Below are 24,168 nucleotides of genomic sequence, written 5' to 3' on the forward strand. Positions count from 1 at the left end.
AAAGAATTGCTTACTGCTGATAAGTTGGACGACTCTGAACTTATTATTAAGAAATCCTTTGGTGGTGTACATACATAACTTTTTAATATAAACATTTTTCCAACCCCCTAACTTGGATTTGTTTTCTAAAGCTAAGCTTATTTTGTTTCTGGACATGTAGATATAATTGGTGAGATTGTAGGCAAAGAGGATTCTAGGAATTTAGTAACCAACAAATGGGTGGAGACTAAACGGTTAGCCATAATCCTACAAGATTTAGAGTATATGCTAATTATAACTAAGGGCTAATTATAATCTCTCAGTAACTATTAACTAATATCATATTTAATTTTCTATTGGATTTTAAAAACCTCAGATAAATCTTTGGTGAGAGTGAATTTAATTTTAAATGAAATTCCAATAAAAAATAATGACAAGGGCCGTATGGCAAGCGGAGTATATTCCTTTATTTATAAACAAAATTCATGTGTCAAAGGGTCAAAAAAATTTTATTGTATAAATTATTATGAAAGATACACATTTATCGCATTTTAAAGAGAAAATTCCATTCTCCTCTTTTGAAAGATACTAAAATGATATTTTCCTCTCTTTTATTTATAAAATATATATTTTTCTTCTTTATAACTTTTAGAGAACCTCATCTTTAATCTGTTTTAAATTTTTTATGTTAACTAATATTAAATTTATCTATTTAGGAAAAAATAAATAAATTATTTCTTACAAAAATACCTATTAGCAAAAAATTTTTTGTGTTGTCATTAAATTTTGCTTACCAAAATATCTTTTAATAGCTTATTTTTGGTTTGATTCATTTGTATTTTTACTACAAAATTTTTTAAAAAATTTTAGTTATTAAGTAATTTTTTATGAAGATACCATCAATAATTTTTTTAATAGTAAAATGTGATTTTACCAAAATTTTCATTAACAATTACAGTTATATTTTACGATTTATTTCCAATAGCAATATATATTATTCTAATATTAAATAAAAAAATTATGGTAGGATTATTTCTCGATATCAATATATATTGATTTTTTTTCGTGACTATATATATATTGATTGTTATACATATTAATAGTGGTAAGTTTTTTTTTCATTTATTGTTAGAATAATATATTCATATAACAGAAATTTAAGTAAAATATACAAATAATTGTTAAAGCAAGTTTTTGTCAAATCACAATTTAAGAATTAAAACATTTTTAAATGATATCTTAAAAAAATTCTATTTTTTGCTCATCTTTTGGTACAAATATCACTTTCTCAATAAAAAAAATTATTAAAGGATATTTTGGTAAGCAAAATTTAATGATAAAAAAATAAAATTTTTACTAAAGGGTATTTTTGTAAAAAAAATCTACTTTTCCTTGAGAAATAGATAAAGTTAACATTTATTAACACAAATAATTGAAATAGATTAAAAAAAAGATTTTTTAAAAGTTAAAAAGAAAGAAGATGTACATTTTAGCAAAAAAAAATATCATTTTAATATCTATCAAAAAAGAAGAGTGAAATTTTTTCCAGTTTAAATCAAGCTGAATGCAATCAAATCAAGTTATAAGCCATACATATGTTGAATAAATAATTAGTCACGACTAAGCTATATAACTTATTATCTTCCAAATCATTCAAATATTTTGGAATGATCTTTATGGTCATATGAATGATATGCACAATTACCAACAATGGCTATATAATAGATGTAATGATAAATGAATAGAGTTTTAAATGAAATTCATTTTGGATGAGGATTATTAGATACTCTATACGTATTTACAAATTGATGACAGCTGGAGTTCTATGTATAATGTACTAGACAGCGGCTTAGATGGTAACCCATCTTGACATTAAGTTTGTTAATGTTAAATCAATACATTAGTTAATTACAGAACTAATTCTCCCTTATTTTTTTATGACTAAATTAGTGTTATATTCCACCCACATTCAATACAAATTAATACACACTATTGCACTCCATAACTAAGAAAGAAGAAAACTATAAAAGGATCACTAATTCATAAACCAGTTTAAATAATTTTCAACATATGTAACCATCATGCATAAAAAAAAGTTTATTGATTATTTGTACGTGTCTCAACATCACAACTTTAATGGGTTATGGACTTACACGTTAACAGATAAGAAAATTATTCATTAAATTATTTAATGAATCTAAAATAATTTTTCCGGAATATAATGGAACTTTTTAAAAAACACATAAGTAATAAAAGGCATCTTAGTACTACCAAGTTGAATTCTAAAACTTGAATTTCCTTAATTTTTTTTATGCAACGACCTTTATATTTACGAACACACCACCATAAGCCTCACCTTTTTATATCCTGGCAAACTCAAAACACAAACTAACATCTTCTCACTTAACAAGTTTTGCACAAACATTACTCAATTGTATCTCAAAAATGAGTCACACCCCACCAAATAGAGTTTGCATGCCTCATCTAGGTGATGAATTGGTTTGGAAAATATTTGCTAAGGCTAATTCCAAGACAGTTGGGAGATGTAGGAGTACAAACCAGTCATGGAGATATACATTGTTGACACCATCCTTTGTGAAGGAACATTACAAGCAAAACAAAAATAGAGAGCAGAGTGTCATTATTGGTATTGGATACTATCCAGCTAATGAAAACTCCCAGTGGTTTGAGAGGGTTGATGCTCAAACTGGCGAGCATCTTGATTTGAATATACCAGTGGCCATAAACAACTTTGGCTACTATGCTCTTATAGGTTCTGATCATGGGAATCTCTGTCTAAGGTACTCTCAGGATGGTCTTATCTCTCGACTTCTTATTTGGAATCCTTTAACCCGAATGTTGGCTTTTGCATCTGATGAAGCAAGAAAACATTCACGGTATGCTGTTTCTATCTATGCTTTTGGTTATTTGGAGGATACCATTGAGTATAGGATAGTGCATGTGTACAAAAGGCACTATTCTGACACCAAAATGTCTTGGACTTTCTACAATTCATACAAGAGGAATTGGACTGAACAATTCAAAGCAAAGTCCAGAAGGTTGGCCCGAAATACATTATGAAAAATGGGATTGTTTACTGGATAGTGTGGGAAGGCACCTCCTATGCTGAACCAGCATTAATCGTCACTTTCAACTTACAACAAAGGCTATGTTACGAGGGTGAGGTACCGGATGCTGTTAAATCAACTTACCACTCCTTAACACACTTCAATGATGGAGTTGGATTCATATCCACACTATATGTAGGATGGACCATCCAAATTAATTTTTGGGAAATTATTCGTGATGGTCAAGATCAGCTGATTTGGGAAAAGATGCTAAAAATTTCTAGCTTGCGGATTCCTTACAATCCTACTTTATTTGTTGGTAAAGATATTATTTCACTTCTAGAGTCTAGAAACAATCATGGTGGAGCTAATGATGGAGAGAAAACTAAACTTCTGTTATCAAGGAATAAGTTCAATATTTTTAAGACAGAACATTTGATGCATCACACTTGGAATGAGTCTCTTTTTGTGAAAATAGTTACTCTCCACTCACAGGGACTTTACATGGTGTAAAAGTATAACTGATGTGCTAGATGAAGAGTTGTGTATGTACTTTAAGTATTTGTTACGTATACATTTAGTGTCCAATCTGAATTATGAGTCTTTAACATTCACTAAATGTCTTCTTAAGCAGTGTTGTTTGTAATTGTTGTATTTAATTCAATCAAAGCCAATTACTATAGGGTTTAGGTCATGAATGTAGTAATCTGGCATTCGTCTGTATGATATAACTTCCTAACTATGTTGTCATCGATTATTTATGGGCTGGTGTATTATTGAGGTGAGAATAGTGTGTTTGTGTGATTAATCTAATAAAATTACAACATTATTATCCTTACATAAGTAAAATATGAATTATTTTCTTCTTATTCTTGTGGCAACCAACCAAGTAAATCAAAATTAATAAATTTACAATAATTTCATAATTTTTACTCTTTAGTTTTACATAAATTATTTGTGGCTATAGAAGAAACTTTATGATAAACTATGCAAGTCCAGAGTAGCAAACATGCTAAGTTGTTGAATTCAAACATTTTGGAAGGACCTACCTATGCATTCACTCTCAAATTGTTGTTGTAACAAGTAACAACACACTATGAATGATAAAAAAAAGGTTTCATTATTCTGTTGGTCTCTATTATTTTGCAAAAATTTTAACTAGGTCTCTATGTTCTTTTTCTTTTAATTGCGTGCTGTACCAGATTTTTTTTAATTAGGCCCCTCTTGGCAGTAATTAGCTTAATTTTTTATGGACCCAACTAAAAAGAAATGGTGCAAGAACCCAAATCAAAGGAAAAAAAATGTAGAGATCCAATTAAAAAAAGATTCCAGTACAAGGACTCAATTAAAATAAAAAAATACAAAGACCTAATTAAAGATTTTGCGAAACTAAAGGGACCAACAGAGTAATTAAAAAAAACACATAGCATTCTTTAAATAGATTTCTTCTCACAAAATTAAATTTGGAGGAGCAAATAAGTAACTTATAATTTTTTTAGGAAAAATGTGTTAAAAAATCTAAATGTGTGCCAGTTGTGATAATAGTTATATAATCATGAGTACATGCCGTATTTTTCAATGCTTTTTACGATCTATCAAAATTTTGAAATAAATAGTTTATACCTTTAAAGAAATATAATAATAGGAAGTTATCAATAAGTGGTACCTATATATAATAAACTAATGTCAGTTTAGTCATGTGAGTAGTCACAAATCCTTAAACAAAGATACAATGCTAGCTGTGATATGACTCAAAAATCTATGTTCATACAATTAAGATGGGGAGGATTAAATGTTAAAGTCCTCGATTAAATATAGTTGTGAATAAAAATAGATATTTTGAGATGTGATTGAATAATTCCTATAGAAGTACTTAATGTTTAGTTAGTGGTACACTCACAATAAATGAAAATTTGGCCTATATTATTATTAAAAAATCATTTCTAATTTAACTAAGTCTAACCTGGTCTGCCTACAAAGATAAGCTTTTAGGTTCACGTGGCACAAGTTAGCTTCGTAAAAAAAAATTCCCTTGGTGGAATTAATAATGGTTATTCAAAGTACGATGCACTACAATCTTCATAATCTGAAATACATTCAACCTATGTTATGTTAGATAGACACGGTAGCAATGGAGCAAATGCTTTATTCACAGGCCAAGAAGAAAAGAAGGATAATTATTAATGACAAGAGGAAGAGGATGAGAATACCAGAGCAACGCAAAAAGTATTTAAAAATGCCTATCCAATACAACATCATCTCATCTTCCTCCAGAAAAACAGGTATTAAAATTATACAACATATAAATTTTGATTCAAGTTCAAGCTTAATAGAGCATGATATCTCAACCAATCAGTGTGAATAGAAGAAGAATCTTTTAGCTATTATGAAGTTGTTGCATATCAGATTTGTGCCTTTGTCTTTTATACTTATATCTTGAGGATAAACCAGCATATATTTTATCATTTACATTGTTTTACTTCAGAACCAGTAGCAGAAACATGTTCTAATAAGTCAAGGAAGGTTCAAAACAATTCTAGCTGTCAAAATATGGCCATCAGAAATATCGAAACACAAAGCAGTTCACATACTGGGGCAGGACAACACCTTCTGGGATGGTTTATTAAAACAACTGGTAATCACCATTGTAAGATATCAGTTAGTAAAATCAATTCGCAATGTCATTAAATTATATGAGAATAATTTCAAGTACAATAGACACATTACTAAGTAATACACCACACCAAAGCCTACATCCAGATAAGGAAAACATGCCCTATAAAATAGATTCTCATACTATGAATCAGAAGGATAGCAAAGTCAAATCGTCAACAAATTTCAGAACAACTCTCGTAGATTTACCTTCCAATACTGCTAACTTGCCACAGGAAACAGGTACTTAGCTATTCCTAATTCGACCTAGACAAGTTAGTTGAATTTAAGCAAAGTTAAACCTATGTAAACAAACTATTCTTTTCTTTCTATCAGAGACAAAAAAGAATGCTAGAAGAGTAAGAGCATTGAAACTCGCTGAGAGTAGGCACTATAACACTACTCAATTTCAACAAGGTTAAATTTAATTCAAAGTATAATCTTTAAATAAATGTCGAAGCTGATTAAACTTGACATTGCACAAATTTGCTAATCTTTATTGCTCATATCTTTATATTTTGAATGTATATGCTGTGAAGGTATGCAAGGAACAACTACCCTTAATGAGAGTCCAACAACCCATGGATCTCCAGGTATTAAATCTATTATTTGTAAATGTATATCTGAAGTTGAAACAGCTTTTTGTTTCCTTATAACTATAGTGGAAGGCGCACATGGTTGCAAAAAATATTATACAAATAATCTATAATTAAGAACTATGGGAGCGTTCATAATAATTCAAATAATGAATATAAAAATACTACCTAAGAACATGTAATAATGAGATGTATTCTATTGGTTAAGTATAATATAAATTTCAGAAATATTGAAGAAATTATGGAAAAACTATAAATTGTATTTAGAATAATAATCGATATCTTATAATTAAAAAAATGTATTTATTAATTTAGTAAATAAAAAAATAATTTGTCTTTTTCTATCTTAATCAACTAATACTAAAAAAATTTTTTTATTTCATCCAACAATACATGTATGACGAAAGTACATGAAGTCCACGTAATTGAAATTAAGAATGTTGAATCAACACCTTCTCCAAATTTCTGGGACTCATAATTTAATAAACTACCTAAATCATTATGAAAATCATGCACTACATGGCTATAAAAAATATAAATTTCATAAATTTAACATTTTATTGAGTGGAGAAAGTAAATGAAGTTGACGTCATTGGTTAACTTTAAAACTCTTTGTTACTCTTTATCATAATTAATCAATTATTTTAAATAAGAAAACTTTCTCTAACAAGAAAATCAACTAAATTTTCTCAATGCTATTTACTTGAAATAATTATAGTCAAATCACCGTAAAAATAATTACACATTAAAATTTGTGTTTGCAGATAATTCACCTTATAGATGATTCTCATATCATTAATTTTCACATAGTGTAATTTTTAATAGAACCTATTATTTTTAGGGTCATCCTATCAACTTTTTGTTCAATCACATGTCTTAGTAATGAGGTTTATTCAAGAAGTTTAAACTGAATAATTTAAAACCTTTATCACAATATCAACAGAGTAATAAGGATAGTTTTGGGACACACAATGAAAAAAAAAACAAAATGGTTCAAAGCCAAGAACATACTTATCAATATCTTTTAAGCCATTAGTTGAGTCATTCTTAAATGGGCTACCACATATAACTGGACAAAAAAAGGATGTTTTTAGACTTGATATGAACTTCATATTGGACAAAAAAACCGTGGCTATTTAATACTTTGATATTGATCATTCTTTCACAGCAGTTTGCATGATAGAAATTAAAAAAAAAAAAAAAGAAAAAGAAATACCATAATCAACACAATTATAAAAAATATGGACCACATCAATGAGCTAAACTATGCTTATATCAGGTCCAATCATTTTATACAAGAAACAGAATCAGTCAAAATGTAAATAGAATTATACAAGATTTAGTTGACCATGCTTATATTCATCAATTTTTTCAGGTGGCAGTATCTCCCTCAATTTATCCCAATTACTCAGTGACTCATTTACTACGATAAATCAAGCCAATACGTCACACATGATAACACCGAATTATTTAAATGGTGCCAACAATCAAGTGGACTCATCCGCTCAAAGTCAACTTAATATATGTAATTTTACCTCATTTTTAACATTATTACTCTATGTGTGTGAACTACTTCACTTTAAAACTTGAGGACTCCTTATAAGAATTTCTTTGTGTTTACTCAACTAATAGGCCAAAGAACCACATGTGCGGCTAAGTTGCCGAAATTTGGTGTACCAAAGCAATGTAATAAGAACACACGTTCTGAAGGTGATTATGTAGTATTATGTCAACATAAAATCTTAACTTAAGTCAATTGTTCATAAATCTATTATGTTTGAGGTCACTCACTATGCTGGTGCAACTCCTGGGATCCATTTGTAGGGTTGATTAACAGGAAGTCAAGGAATAAAAAAGTTAATGCAGAAGAAAATACGGGTACTATGTAGTAACTGTTATTTATTACTTTGAAGGCTTATTTCTTAATAATTTTATCAATTAGATCAAATAATAGTCTGGTTCTAATATCATTTGCGGAATATTGGCACATGGGTGATCTACGCTATCAATGTGAATATTGTCATGCGTTGTTTTGGTATGACGAAAGAATACGAAAACATTACAATACAAGTGATCCCAAATATACACTTTGTTGTAGAGGTGGGCAAGTAGAGATTCCACACTTACAGGATGCTCCTAAGGTGTTGTATGATTTGTTGTACAATGATGATGCCAAAAGCAAGCACTTTCGTGACAACATAAGGACTTATAATAGTATGTTTCAATTCACATCGATGGGGGCAAAGGTTGACCGTAATATCAATTCCACAAGGGGACCACCGACATTTATTCTATGTGGTGAGAATTATCACTTGATGGGTAGTCTGATACCCAAAATAGGGAGTCCTACGAAATTTGCACAACTGTATGTATTTGATACCCAAAATGAGGTGCAAAATCGTATCGCTGTTATCAGGTGAGTAATCAAACCCAACTATCTACAACTATAATATATCAGAAAATCTGTTGCTTATTATAAGAGGTACTCAGTATTTGTAACTCATTCTGTTCTATATTTTAATTTATATTTTAATTTAATATATAGGGGGAAGAGAACAATAAAATTCACGAAGATATTGTCAGAGACTTGAAGAAAATGCTTGATGAGCATAATGTTTTGGTCAAAGCATTTCGCATGGTTAGGGAATCAATTAGTGTTGAGCCTAGATCAATGGTGAAATTGAGGCTATTGGGCAAGAGAGACAAGGATGGTAGAAGGTATAATTTACCATCAACCAACGAGGTGGCAGCTTTGATTGTGGGTGATTTTGATATAAACAGAACTGACAGGGACATCGTGGTAGAGACACAAAGTCATAAATTGCAACGGATTACTCAATTTAATCCTGCATATTTAGGCTTACAATATCCGTTATTGTTTCCCTATGGAGAGGATGGATACAAAGAAGAGATACCTCTCAATAAGAGTAATGCCAATGAAGGAAAAGGAAGACAAGAGGTATCCATGAAGGAATTCTTTGCTTTTCGAATACAAGAGAGATTGGCTGATGGATCCCCATACTATATTCAAGAAGATTGTTCCAACAGTTTCTGGTTGATGGTTACTCCATGATTGAATCAGCAAGGTTAAATTATATACGACTTGATCAAGAGAAGTTCAGATGTGAGATGTATAAGGGAATTAAAGAAGCTGTTTTAAGTGGAGAAACTAGACCGTTATCTTGTGGTAAAAGAATTATTTTACCCTCATCATTTACTGGAGGACCAAGGTATATGATCCAGAACTATCAAGATGCTATGGCTATATGTAAAGTGGTTGGTTATCCCGATCTTTTCATTACATTCACATGCAATCCTAAGTGGCCTGAGTTAGAAGACTTCCTAAAAAACAGAGAACTAAATGCAGAAGACCGTCCAGACATGATTTGCAAGGCTTTCAAAGTGAAATTGGATCATTTAATAAAAGATATCAAAACAAACAAGATATTCGGTAGAGTTTGTGCAGGTTATCAATTCTAACTCATCTTCTATATTCTCAAGCCATTAATATAAGAAAATATTTATAGACATACTATTTAACAATGTTTCAGGACTTTCATGACAAAAGATTGCATGAAGCATAAAAGAGAATTTGGTCTTATAGTTTAGATTATTAGTTCACAATTGTTGTCATTCATAAATTTATTGTTTTCCAAAATTATAATGTCCATTTTAAGCTGTCTCGAACATAAATAAAAATATAATGGTGGAAAAGGATGTTAAATAATTATCAAACACACTTTTTAAATTACAAGGTAATGCGGTTATTATGGGAGAGATTTCTAAAAATTCAAAAAGGTAGAAAATTTATTAAAGAAAATAAAATATGATTTCTTTTTATTAGAATCTATAGATTACTAACGACAAATTATGTATTTTTTTCAGTTGTTTATACCATTGAATTTCAAAAACCGGGCTCCCACATGCCCACATACTCATTTTCCTTCATCGGGATGATAAGTATCCAACTGGGGATGACATAGACAAAATTATTTCTGCTGAGATACCGGACAAGCACCAAGATCCAGAATATTATGAAGCTGTTGAAAAACACATGATGCGTGGTCCATGTGGTACACTTAGGAAAGAGTCTCCATGCATGGAGAATGGAAAATGCATATGCTACTTTCCTAAAAGATTTGTTGACACCACAACAATCGATGATGATGGGTATCCAATATATAGACGAAGAGATGACAACAAAATAATAAATAAGTCCGGTGTTGATCTTGACAACCGATATGTCGTACCACACAATAGATCATTATTATTGAAATATGGAGCACATATCAATGTAGAGTGGTGTAATCAGTCAAGGTCAATTAAGTACTTATTTAAGTATGTCAACAAAGGAAATGACCGTGTAACAGCTTCTTTTTATAGGAGTGATACTGAAGATCATGAAGATGACAAAATTGATGAAGTTAGCATGTATTATGATTGTAGATACATTTCTCCATGTGAAGCAGCCTGGAGGATTTTTGGATACAATCTCCATTACAGAGATTCCTCTGTTGTAAGGTTAGGTTTTCACTTGGAGAATGAGCAAACCATTATTTTCAAGGACCACGAAAACATAGACGATGTTGCTAGAGAAGCCTCTATTAAATAATCTATGTTTTTGGGATGGTTTCAGGCAAATAAACAATATTGTGCAACAAGATCCCTTACCTATGCTGAATTTCCTACAAAGTTTGTTTGGAAGGCTAAAGAAAGGGAATGGTGTCCACGTAAATCTCTTTCTGTTATTGGCAGGATTTTCTTTGTACCACCTGGATCTGGGGAAGTATACTATCTAAGGCTACTACTTAACTTTGCCAAAGGACCTACATGCTATGAAGATATTAGGACTGTTGATGGAATTTTGTACCCAACCTTTAGAGATGCATGCTATGCAAGAGGTCTTCTAGATGATGATAGAGAATACATCGATGCAATAGAGGAAGTAAGTCATTGGAGTTCAGGAATATTTTTGCGCAAACTCTTTGTGACACTTTTGTTTTCAAATTCAATGGAGAGGTCTGAACATGTATGGGAAAACACATGGAGTTTGTTATCCGATGACATACTTCATCGTCAAAGAACCCTACTCGACAACCCTGGTAAGCACCATGTTTAAGTTATGTATATAGTTTTGTGATACAATTATTAATATTAAAAAATGAGTTTATATTTACTTAATACAATCTCTAAAGAATTAAATCAGACATGGTTTTTACAAAGAAATTTCAAATGTCGTGTACATATATGCATAAAGTTACTTTGGAATAACAACATTATATAATTTTAGCATACCTTAATAAATTATTCCTATTATACATGGATTATAAGAACACTTTATTATAATGAATAGTTTGGTTTTTGTTTCTTCATACAGATTTACACCTAACAGATGAAGAGTTAAAGGAATTAACTCTGATAGATGTTGAGAACATAATGAATAGCTATAACAGGAGCCTCAAGGATTTCCCAACAATGCCGTTCCCAAACATGGACACATGTTCATTGCAGTTGATGGCAAGTGGGACTAATCGGCTGATATGTGATGAGCTTCGATATGATAGGCGAAGATTAGCAGAAGAACATGCTACTTACTTACAACAATTGACAGATGAGCAGAAAGTGGTGTACAAAGAAATCATGTTGGCTGTTCATAGTAGGAAAGGGGGAGTATTTTTCCTTTATGGATATGGTGGAACAGGAAAAACATTTGTTTGGAAGACCTTGGCTTCTGCATTGAGATCTAAAGGCGAAATTGTACTGACTGTTGCATCAAGCGGAATAGCATCTCTTTTATTACCAGGTGGGAGGATAGCACACTCACGGTTTGCAATTCCACTTAACTTAGATGAGTACTCCACATGCAACATAAAGCAAGGTAGTCATCTAGCTGAACTATTAATTAAAAGCAAACTCATCATTTGGGATGAAGCACCAATGGTAAACAAGCACTGTATTGAAGCTCTTGATAGGACTATGCGAGATATCTTACGATTCAGGAATTCTAACAGCCTCAACGAGCCATTTGGAGGGAAGACAATTGTATTCGAAGGTGACTTTCGCCAAATACTACCTGTGATACCGAAAGGTACCAGACAGGAAATTGTCAATGCAACGATAAATTCATCGTATATATGGAACAGCTGCAAGATTTTATCTTTAACAAAAAATATGCGTCTACAAACAGACGGGAGCCATACAACATCTCAGGAGTTAAAGTAGTTTGCAGATTGGATATTGGATATTGGGGATGGAAGATGTGGTACATCTAATGATAGAGTTGATAGTGTAAAAATCCCGGATGACATCCTAATTAATGATTGGGATGATCCTATTGTAGCTATTTGTAAAGCTACTTACCCGGAAATGTTTACAGGACTAAATGGTGAATATAGAGCAGAGGATCGAGCCATACTTGCACCGACCTTGCAAATTGTGGATGAGATAAACCAATATATGATGAGCTTGAACCCAGTTGAAACTATAACATATTATAGCTCTGACAAAGCTTGTCCAATAGAAGCCAACAATGACTTGCTAGCATCTATACATACTCCTGAATTCCTAAACACAATCAAGTGTTCTGGAGTACTAAATCATGAGTTAACTGTGAAGGTTGGGACACCTATAATGCTATTACGGAACATTGATCATTCTGTCAGGCTGTGTAATGGAACACGCTTAGTAATCACTAAACTTGGAAAACATATCATTGAAGCAAGGAGCATAGCAGGCAGAAATTCTGGCCAAAAGGTGTTTGTCCCAAGAATGACCTTAAGTCCTTCGGATCACAGAATACCATTCAGGTTCCAACGAAGACAATTTCCCATTATGGTATCCTATGCCATGACTATCAATAAAAGCCAAGGGCAATCACTTTCAAAAGTTGGTTTGATTTTAAAAAAGCCAGTTTTTACCCACGGCCAGTTATATGTTACCCTCTCGAGAGTTACACACAAGAAGGGGCTCAAGGTTTTGTTATGTCATGAGGAAGGTGATAACAAAGAGACAGACAATGTAGTTTTCAAGGAAGTATTCAAATATGTTGCCTGAAAAAATATGATCACCAGTTTTAGATGGAGTATGCATTACCAGACTCCACTATCTACTATAATCTTACCTCATTAATTGCGCAATAGTAGCTCTAACAAACTATGTTTTTCCACCAAATGTCAAAACAGTTTCATCAATATTCAATCTATCTGTATTCCATAGCCATAGTACTATTTATAGATACTAACCTGATTAAATACTGATGCAGGTTTCGAGCTAAGTACTCCAACGTTCTTGGTAGCATGATATTCCACATGACTTAATGACAGGTGCAGCCTACAATTAACCATTGCAGCTTAAGGATTATATGGATGAAATTTAGTCTTTCATGTAGGTAGCAATCTTCTTATTGTTTTTTCAATATTAGATGTGCTGTACCTTAGTTTGTCTGGAGTTTTATCACATTTTCTTGCTATTATGTCAGTTCTCTTTTTATTGTTTTATTTTCTGCATAACCAACATACATCCAACCCCTAAACCTTTCAAAAAATTAAATATTCTTTGTTTAATCTCCTATTAGAGCCGCCCGGACACCCACCTACTTATCTAATATTAATGTCAATATTTATTCATCAAAATTGTCATCATAACAAATACAAGTTTTCCAACAACAAAGTATGGCATATCTATCAGTCCCTGTCAATCATATTAACTTAATCTTGCAAGACTTCAAAATCATAAATACTTTACAGTTTCTGGGTTTACACGTCCGTTGCCACATGTGCCATTGGAGACTACATTCTAGCAGCTTTTACACGAATAAATCATCATTCTAGAACAATCTCCAAGCTGTAAATATTTGTTGACAAAATCAAACAATTGTAAATTAGACTCGGAATGGTTACATTACCCAATAATTGCTAACAAGAACATCAAGACTAAAGAAATCTTTTAAGTAGCAATACTGATTTCTTTATCTAGCACAATATCAACTATTCTCTTAATTTATTTTCACCATGACCACTCAAAAGAACTGTTATTAAAAGGGAATAACTTGTCTTGAGTTACCATTCTATTGCGTAAATTTATTGCCTCATTTCACACAATAAATGTCGAAAGATGTTTTCAACACCAGTAGAAATCTCCATACTTAATCATCATCACATCTTTCCTAAAAAAATTCAAAAACTTTAATTATTTGTTATAACCTTGCATATTCCTAATATGTCCCTGAGTAGCATTGAATCCATTGGATTGCAAAATGGTTCAACTAATCCGTTCATTTTACCAAAACCTCAAGCCATAGAATACTATTTGTCGTCTTCCAATATTTGGATTAGAAGGAATGATCAAATTAATACCCTTCAGAGTTCATAGGTCATCCTTTCACAATACAAAGGAATTCTAATACAACCTCATCTGATTTAGTGTTCAAATCTATTAAAGAACATCCGTTAAACACAAATTAATTTGGCGAAATAACCTTTTGTAATAAAAACTGCCTCAATCTGCTTAACAACACCACATCACCTCCAAAGACATTGATAAGTGGCATAATGGCATAACGGCATAACATGGTGGGCTACTGCAAAAACACATTGACATTGTTATGATATGGAATAATCAAATGCAAAGAACAACATTGTAAATATGTAGTGTCAACATTTAATGGTTGTTGGTTTTCACAAAACAGGGGGCCTCCATTTTGAAGCCTAAGATTCCAACTCTCCATTTAAAAAAATGTAAATCAACAAATTCTTACAACAACAACTACTTGCACTTAAGAGATTAATAATTCATTCACAAGATAAATATTCAAGTTGGAAAAAGTTTGATTTTGTTAATTATACTTTAAACACATTATATAACACCAATAGAAGCTCGAATAGATAACTAAAAAAGCTGAAATATCAAATAAAGTCAATAGTTTTCAGAATTCTTATTTTTCTTTGATAGATAACATTCCAGCAAAATGAGTCTTCAATTTTTGGTTACCTTCTGAGTTGGATTTTTAATTAGAAAAAAAGCATTTCGTATAATTATTATTTTTTTCCGAAAAAATAACTTTTAATAACCGAGAGAGAGTGAATGTGGGCAAATACAACACCTACAACCACTATTACAAAATCCAAATTTTTTTGAATAGTCAATATTTTTCAAGTTATAAAAATGGCTAAAGATCAAATCAACAATGAATAATGTAACTCACAACCAAGTGTAGGGTGATGCCAATTAAAGAGAGTAAATGAAATAAACAGTCTGACTATTACACGATGCAATGATTTATGTCATCACCGATTGAGAGCGAAAGAGTATTGTATTCCATATACAAGCAGTAAACTAGGTGAATTTACCTCTATAAAATCAGCACAATTCTTATCGCCACCCAGAAAAGTAGTATCTTCAAGCAGTGAACCAGGTGGATTTGGCCCCATCTCCAGACTCTAACCCTCCAGATTCTGTTTAGTATTCATGGATAAAGAAAAACATTTAGTCATTTTATTAAAATTGGTGAAGTAAATTTTCTATAAAAAATACTCCATCATTACAACTGATCACAAACTATCATTCAAATTGGATGCAGTCAGTTTTAACTTGACCACAAAGTCCTTGATTAATCATACAAAAAATTATTTTTCTCTCTATAATTTTGAAAACTAAACTAAATTTTTTTATAGAATCTAAGTTTTCATCTTTCTTATTACTGAAAAAAATCAGCCAAAAACTCATCTTTCATGCATATATCATCTATACCTATGATCGACACAAATTTGTAAAAGTTCCTGCGATACCAGTCAACAAGAACTCCTGATTCTCACCCTTTGATGACCTCCAACAATGGGGCAAAAATGATGAAATCCAGTAGAAATTCAAAAAATGTAGAGACCACTGTGCTAACTTTTGTAGGGGACAGTTTGGGTGCTCCAGGGTCTTCGTGAATGGTGACGATAGGTTAATTGGATCTGACATGGCACAAATTGTCTTTTCATTTTATTGTGATCTACCGATTTAACCGGTTATTTTGGTTGTTACATGTGTACTAGATATAAATTAAATTCACTTTACAAGATATCATCAGAACTGTCTACCTGAAGCTAAACTTGATTTTTGTCCTATAAATATTCTCAACTAACAAAAGGATATATTTGGTGAATATGGAGTTAGTTTTAAATACATAAAATTTAATTCGGCTCAATAAAACCCCTCTCTTATTGGTAGAATAAGTAGATATCAATTAATGTGCACAACTTTTTAAGAGAAAGCATAATCAATCAATGTACACAGTTTTCTCAGAGAAAGCATCAGATCGTGCACAATTTTTTATTCAAGATGTTTAAAATTTAACATAAAATACTAAAATGTATCAACACTTACTCATTAAAAGACACATCTTATTATAGAATTATATAAGTAATTAAAATTTCTTCGCTGTCAACAATAATCCCATAACTAATATAGAATTAGAATGCATAACTTAAATATTAAAAACAATATACCAAATTTATAGAGAAGAAAACTCAAATAAGTTTATTATTTTGTGACTGAATATGTTACGACAAAATCTTCTTAAACCAACATTAAAGGAATTTTGTTTTTTTTAATAATATTAAAGACATTGTCAATATAACATATATTAACTTTTCAAAAAAAACTCATTAAAAAATATTTGATTCAGACTAATGCTTGATTTGGTAAAAAATTTCTTTGCAGGTGTTTAAAAACACAAGTACCTCATTTTGTTTTTGGTAAATTAAAAAGTCCAAGTGCTTATACTTACAGCTTTAAAAGTTATGGGTGCTTTTGAAAGAATCTGAGATGGAGCTTTTTAAAACTGGCTTGTGCTTACCAAATTTTATTTATTTTCCCCCACATATTTTTTGCACATATTTCTGGCCATTATATTGTCACTGGAATCCTCATGTATTTCTAACTTATCATCCTAACCTACACAAATTCTAACACAATCTTCATATATTTTTTATTTTTCAACCTAATCTTCACAAATACATCTCTAAAGAAAGAAGTTATTCTTCGTTATAAATATGTATCTTTTAAATTTTTTAAAGTTGTTTAACCAAACACATTTGTGATGCTTATACTTATTAAAACAAAGATATTTAATTTGATTTTAGCAAACGCAAGTGTTGTACCTTTTAAAAATCTGTCTTTTAAAAGACAACTTTCATAAGTCACTTTCGAAAACTAAAAAATTTACCAAACTAAGCCTAAGCAATTATATAAAATAATCGTTCTTGGAAACATTTCTTAGTATTATATATAGGTTTAATTATTCTATTGATCCTTATAGTTTTGCACATATTTTAATTAGCTCCCTGATGAGCGGATAATTTGTATGCTTTTTGGCATTTTTTTAGTATGTTTTTAATATGTTTTAGTTAGTTTTTATTATATTTTTATTATTTTTTAGTTAAAATTTACTTTTCTGGACTTTACTATGAGTTTTTGTGTTTTTCTGTGATTTCAGGTATTTTCTGGCTGAAATTGAGGGACCTGAGCAAAAATCTGATTCAGAGGCTGAAAAGGACTGCAGATGCTGTTAGATTCTGACCTCCCTGCACTCGAAGTAAATTTTCTGGAGTTACAGAAGCCCAATTGGCGCGCTCTCAACTCCGTTGGAAAATAGACATCCTGGGCTTTCCAGCAATGTATAACAGTTCATACTTTAACCGATATTTGATGGCCCAAATAGGCATTTCAAGTCAGCTCAAGAATTCTGGCGTAAAACGCCAGAACTGGCACAAGAATGGGAGTTAAACGCCCAAACTGGCACAAGAGCTGGCGTTTAACTCCAAGAAGAGTCTCTACACGAAAATGCTTCAATGCTCAGCCCAAGCACACACCATGTGGGCTCGGAAGTGGATTTTTATGTCATTTACTCATTTCTGTAAACTCTAGCTACTAGTTCTCTATAAGTAGGACCTTTTGCTATTGTATTTACATCTTTGGATCACTTTAGATCTTTTGATCATCATTGGACGTCTAGTTCTTAGATCATGGGGGCTGGCCTCTCGGCCATGCCTAGACCTTGTTCTTATGTATTTTCAACGGTGGAGTTTCTACACACTATAGATTAAGGTGTGGAGCTCTGCTGTACCTCGAGTATTAATGCAATTACTATTGTTCTTCTATTCAATTCAGCTTATTCTTGTTCTAAGATATTCATTCGCACCTAAGAACATGATGAATGTGATGATTATGTGACGCTCATCATCATTCTCACTTATGAACGCGTGCCTGACAACCACTCCCGTTCTACAAGCAAACAAGGCTTGAATGTTTATCTCTTGGATTCTTTAATCGGAATCTTCGTGGTATATGCTAGAATTGATGGCGGCATTCAAGAGAATACGGAAGGTCTAAACCTTGTCTGTGGTATTCTGAGTAGGATTCAAGGATTGAATGACTGTGACGAGCTTCAAACTCGCGATTGTGGGGCGTTAGTGACAGACGCAAAAGAATCACTGGATTCTATTCTGATATGATCGAGAACTGACAGCTGAATAGCCGTGCTGTGACAGAGCGCGTTGAACATTTTCACTGAGAGGATGGGAGGTAGCCACTGACAACGGTAAAACCCTACATACAGCTTGCCATGGAAAGGAGTAAGAAGGATTGGATGAAGACAGTAGGAAAGCAGAGAGACGGAAGGGACAAAGTATCTCCATACGCTTATCTGAAATTCTCACCAATGAATTGCATAAGTATCTCTATCTTTATTTTATGCTTTATTCATAAATCATTCATAACCATTTGAATCTGCCTGACTGAGATTTACAAGATGACCATAGCTTGCTTCATACCAACAATCTCCGTGGGATCGACCCTTACTCGCGTAAGGTTTATTACTTGGACGACCCAGTGCACTTGCTGATTAGTTGTGCGAAGTTGTGATAAAGAGTTGAGATTACAATTGTGCGTACCATGTTGATGGCACCATTGATGATCACAATTTCGTGCACCAAGTTTTTGGCGCCGTTACCGGGGACTTAAATGTCCTAACTACAGTTTTGCATTTGTTACCTGCAATAACAGTGCCATGTTTTGATCCGGCAACAACACCAAGTTTTTGGCGCCGTTGCCGGGGATTGTTTAAGTTTGGACAACCAACGGTTCATCTTGTTGCTTAGATTAGGTATTTTTCAGAATTTTTAAGAATGAATTCTAGTGTTTCAAGGTGATGTTCTTATCATCACCAAAGCTGATTGATCTTCATCAATTTAGCTCTTGAATGCATTGTCCTACTGAAGCTTGGCTAGCCATGTCTAATTCCTTTAGACTGAAGCTTTAGACTAACATTGCATGATTCCTGGAATTCTTATTAAAAGTTTTGATCCTCTTTATCTTCTTTTTCCACATAATTTTCGAAAAAACCAAAAAAATTACAAAATAATAAAAACCAAAAATATTTCTTGTTTGAATCTAGTGTCTCATTTTAAGTTTGGTGTCAATTGCATGTTTCTGTTCTTCTTGCATTTATCATGTGTCTTCATTGATCTTCAAGTTGTTCTTGATGATTTACTTGCTCTGATCTTTAAATTCTCTTATTTTGTGTGTTTTGTTGTTTCTCATATGCATTCTCAATTTGTTAGTGTTAGTAGTATACAAACTTCTAAGTTTGGTGTCTTGCATGCATTGTTTATTTGATTTTAGTTGCATTTTGATTTTTCCTCATCATTAAAAATCCAAAAAATTTTTAATTTGTGTCTTTTCAAGTCAATAATATAGAGAATTGAAGATTCAGAACAAACAGCAGAGGAATTACACAGAAAAAGCTGGGCGTTCAAAACGCCCAGTGAAGAAGGAAAACTGGCGTTTAAACGCCAGCCAGGATGCCTGGCTGGGCGTTTAACGCCCAAAAGGGTAGCAATTTGGGCGTTAAACGCCAGAATGTATACCATTCTGGGCGTTTAACGCCAGGATGGCACAAGAGGGAAGATTCTGTTTTTAATTCAAATTTTTTTTCAAGTTTTCAAAATTTTTCAAAATCAAATCTTTTTCAAATCATATCTTTTCAATCATATATTTTCAAAATCAATTTCTTTCCATTTTCAAAAATAATTGCTAACAATTATTGATTTGATTCAACATCTCAAGTATGTTGCCTTTTCTGTTGAGAAAGGTTTAATGTTTGAATCATATCTTTTCTTGTTAGCCAAGTCATTGATTTTAAAAATCAAATCTTTTTTTTTAATTGTTTTCCAAATCAAATCTTCTCAATCATATCTTTTTAAAACTATATCTTTTTAATCATATCTTTTTAATCACATCTTTTTCAAAATAAGTTTTCAATCATATCTTTTTGATTTCTAATTTCAAAATCTTTTTCAAAAATCACTTAATTTCTTTCCCACTCTTAGTTTTCGAAAATCATCAATCAATTTTCAAAATTTTTTTCAAAATCTTTTAACTTATTTTCGAAAATTCTTCCCTTCTTCTCACATCCTAATTCTTCTACCTCCTCCTTCTATTCCTCTGACACCTCAAGGAATCTCTATACTATGACATAGAGGATTCCATATTTTCTTGTTCTCTTCTCTTTCATATGAGCAGGAGCAAAGAAAAAAGCATTCTTGTTGAGGTTGACCCTGAACCTGAAAGGACCTTGAAGCGAAAGCTAAGAGAAGTTAAGGCACAACTCTCTGTAGAGGACTTAGCAGAATTCTTCAAAGAAGAAGACATGGCAGCCAAAAATAACAACAATGCCAACAATGCAAGGAAGGTGCTGGGTGACTTTACTGCACCTACTCCCGACTTCTATGGGAGAAGCATCTCTATCCCTGCCATTGGAGCAAACAACTTTGAGCTTAAGCCTCAATTAGTTTCTCTAATGCAACAGAATTGCAAGTTCCATGGACTTCCACTGGAAGATCCTCACCAGTTTTTAGCTGAGTTCTTGCAAATCTATGACACTGTCAAGACCAATGGGGTTAACCCTGAGGTCTACAGACTTATGCTATTCCCTTTTGCTGTAAGAGACAGAGCTAGGATATGGTTGGACTCACAACCTAAAGAAAGCCTGAACTCTTGGGAAAAGCTAGTCAATGCCTTCTTGGCAAAGTTTTTTCCACCTCAAAAATTGAGTAAGCTTAGAGTGGAAGTCCAAACCTTCAGACAGAAGGAAGGTGAATCCCTCTATGGAGCTTAGAAAAGATACAAACAATTGATCAGAAAATGTCCTTCTGACATGCTTTCTGAATGGAGCATCATAGGTATCTTCTATGATGGTCTGTCTGAACTGTCCAAGATGTCATTGGACAGCTCTGCTGGAGGATCTCTTCATCTGAAGAAGACGCCTGCAGAAGCTCAAGAACTCATTGAAATGGTTTCAAATAACCAATTCATGTACACTTCTGAAAGGAATCCTGTGAACAATGGGACGAATCAGAAGAAAGGAGTTCTTGAGATTGATACTCTGAATGCCATACTAGCTCAGAACAAAATATTGACTCAGCAAGTCAATATGATATCTCAAAGTCTGTCTGGAATGCAAGCTGCACCAAGTAGTACTAAGGACGCTTCATCTGAAGAAGAAGCTTATGATCCTGAGAACCTTTCAATGGAAGAGGTGAATTACATGGGAGAACCCTATGGAAACACCTATAATCCTTCATGGAGAAATCATCCAAATCCCTCATGGAAGGATCAACAGAGACCTCAACAAGGTTTCAACAATAATAATGGTGGAAGAAACAGGTTTAGCAATGGCAAACCTTTTCCATCAACTTCTCAGCAACAGAGAGAGAATTCTAAGCAGAGCCACTCTGATCTAATCAAAACCACTCAAAGTTTCATGACTGACACAAGGTCCTCCATTAGAAACTTGGAGGCACATGGGTCAGCTGAGTAAGAAAGTTACTGAACTCCCTCCTAGTACTCTACTAAGCAATACAGAAGAAAATCCAAAAGGAGAGTGTAAGGCCATCAACATGGCCGAATTTGGAGAGGAGGAAGAGGCAGTGATCGCCACTGAGGAAGACCTCAATGGACGTCCACTGGCCACCAATGAGTTCCCTAATGAGGAACCATGGGAATCTGAGGCTCACACTGAGACCATAGAGATTCCATTGGTTTACTTCTGCCATTCATGAGCTCTAATGAGTATTCTTCCTCTGAAGAGAATGAAGATGTCACTGAAGAGCAAGTTGCTAAATACCTTGGAGAAATCATGAAGTTAAATGACAAGTTATTTGGTAATGAGACTTGGGAGGATGAACCCCCTTTGCTCACCAAAGAACTGGATGACTTGACTAGGCAGATGTTACCTCAAAAGAGACAAGACCCTGGGAAGTTCTCAATACCTTGTACAGTAGGCACCATGACCATCAAGAAGGCTCTGTGTGACCTAGGGTCAAGCATAAACCTTATGCCTCTCTCTGTAATAGAGAAGCTAGGGATCTTTGAGGTGCAAGCTGCAAGAATCTCACTAGAGATGGCAGACAATTCAAGAAAACAAGCTTATGAACTTGTAGAGGATGTTCTGGTAAAAGTTGAAGACCATTACATCCCTGCTGATTTCATAGTCCTAGAGACTAAGAAGTGCATGGATGAATCCATTATCCTTGGCAGACCCTTTCTAGCCACAGCAAAGGCTGTGATTGATGTTGACAGAGGAGAAGTGATCATTCAAGTGAATGAAGAATCCCTTGTGTTTAAGGCTCAAGGATATCCCTCTACAACCATGGAGAGGAAGCATGAAGAGCTTCTCTCAAAACAGAGTCAAACAGAGCCCCCACAGTCAAACTCTAAGTTTGGTGTTGGGAGGCCACAACCAAATTCTAAGTTTGGTGTTGAACCCCCACGTTCAAACTCTAGGTTTGGTGTTGGGAGGTTCCAACATTGCTCTGAGTATCTGTGAGGCTCCATAAGAGCCCACTGTCAAGCTACTGACATTAAAGAAGTGCTTGTTGGGAGGCAACCCAATTTTATATTTATCTATTTTTCCTTTGTTATTTTATGTTTTTTACAGGTTGATGATCATGGGAAGTCACAAAATCAATTGAAAAAGCAAAAATAGAATGAAAAACAGAAAGAAAAACAGCACACCCTGGAGGAAAACTTGCTGACGTTTAAACGCCAGTAAGGGCAGCAAATGGGCGTTTAACCCCCAGTCTGGCACCATTCTGGGCATTTAACGCCAGAAAGGGGCACCAGACTGCCGTTAAACGGCAGGAAAGGGCAAGAAGCTGGCGTTAAACGCCAAAAATGGGCACAAGCCCAGCGTTTAACGCCGGAATTGGCATAAAGAGCATTTTTGCTCGCCACTTGGTGCAAGGATGAATTTTCCTTGACACCTCAGGATCTGTGGACCCCACAGGATCCCCACCTACCCCACCACTCTCTCTCTTCTTCACTCATTCACCACTCACATCCATCCTTCATAAAACCTCACCTACCTCACCCTTCAAATTCAAACCACTTTCCCTCCCAACCCACCCTCACATGACGGAACCCTACCCCTCTCTCTACTCCTATATAAACCCATCTTCACTCCTTTATTTTCACACAACCTAAACACTACTTCTCCCCCTTGGCCGAACCACAAAGCCACCTCCATCTCCTCTATTTCTTCTTCTTCTACTCTCTTCTTTCTTCTTTTGCTCGAGGACGAGCAAACCTACTAAATTTGGTGTGGTAAAAGCATTGCTTTTTGTTTTTCCATAACCATTTATGGCATCTAAGGTCGGAGAAACCTCTAGAGAGAGGAGAGGGAAGGCAAAAGCTTCCACCTCCGAGTCATGGGAGATGGAGAGATTCATCTCAAGGGTTCATCAAGACCACTTCTATGAAGTTGTGGCCATGAAGAAGGTGATCCCTGAGGTCCCTTTCAAACTCAAAAAGAGTGAATATCCAGAGATCCG

At 33.4% G+C, this 24,168-nt stretch overlaps 1 protein-coding gene across 1 annotated transcript; it reads left to right on the forward strand.

The window, feature by feature from the left end:
• Positions 1 to 5,845: 5,845 nt before the first annotated feature.
• On the forward strand, positions 5,846 to 13,348 carry LOC114927472 (uncharacterized). Its single transcript, XM_029297429.1, has 11 exons — positions 5,846 to 5,942; positions 6,036 to 6,116; positions 6,239 to 6,292; positions 7,928 to 8,016; positions 8,209 to 8,711; positions 8,754 to 8,790; positions 8,841 to 9,254; positions 10,257 to 10,811; positions 10,932 to 11,397; positions 11,673 to 12,423; positions 12,553 to 13,348. The coding sequence occupies exons 1-11, from the start codon at positions 5,846 to 5,848 to the stop codon at positions 13,346 to 13,348; spliced, it is 3,843 nt and encodes a 1,280-aa protein (XP_029153262.1).
• Positions 13,349 to 24,168: the final 10,820 nt, after the last annotated feature.

Source organism: Arachis hypogaea, chromosome 3 (genome assembly GCF_003086295.3).
Source record: "Arachis hypogaea cultivar Tifrunner chromosome 3, arahy.Tifrunner.gnm2.J5K5, whole genome shotgun sequence".
NCBI lineage: Eukaryota > Viridiplantae > Streptophyta > Magnoliopsida > Fabales > Fabaceae > Arachis > Arachis hypogaea.

What these genes read in the sequence shown, in the direction of transcription:
- LOC114927472 (XM_029297429.1), top strand. Translation starts at nt 5,846, where the DNA reads ATGAATCAGAAGGATAGCAAAGTCAAATCGTCAACAAATTTCAGAACA. An exon ending in GTTCTGAAGGTGATTATGTA is followed by an intron (nt 8,017 to 8,208) that starts GTATTATGTCAA and finishes ATTACTTTGAAG; the next exon opens with GCTTATTTCTTAATAATTTT. An exon ending in AAGGAAAAGGAAGACAAGAG is followed by an intron (nt 9,255 to 10,256) that starts GTATCCATGAAG and finishes CGGGATGATAAG; the next exon opens with TATCCAACTGGGGATGACAT.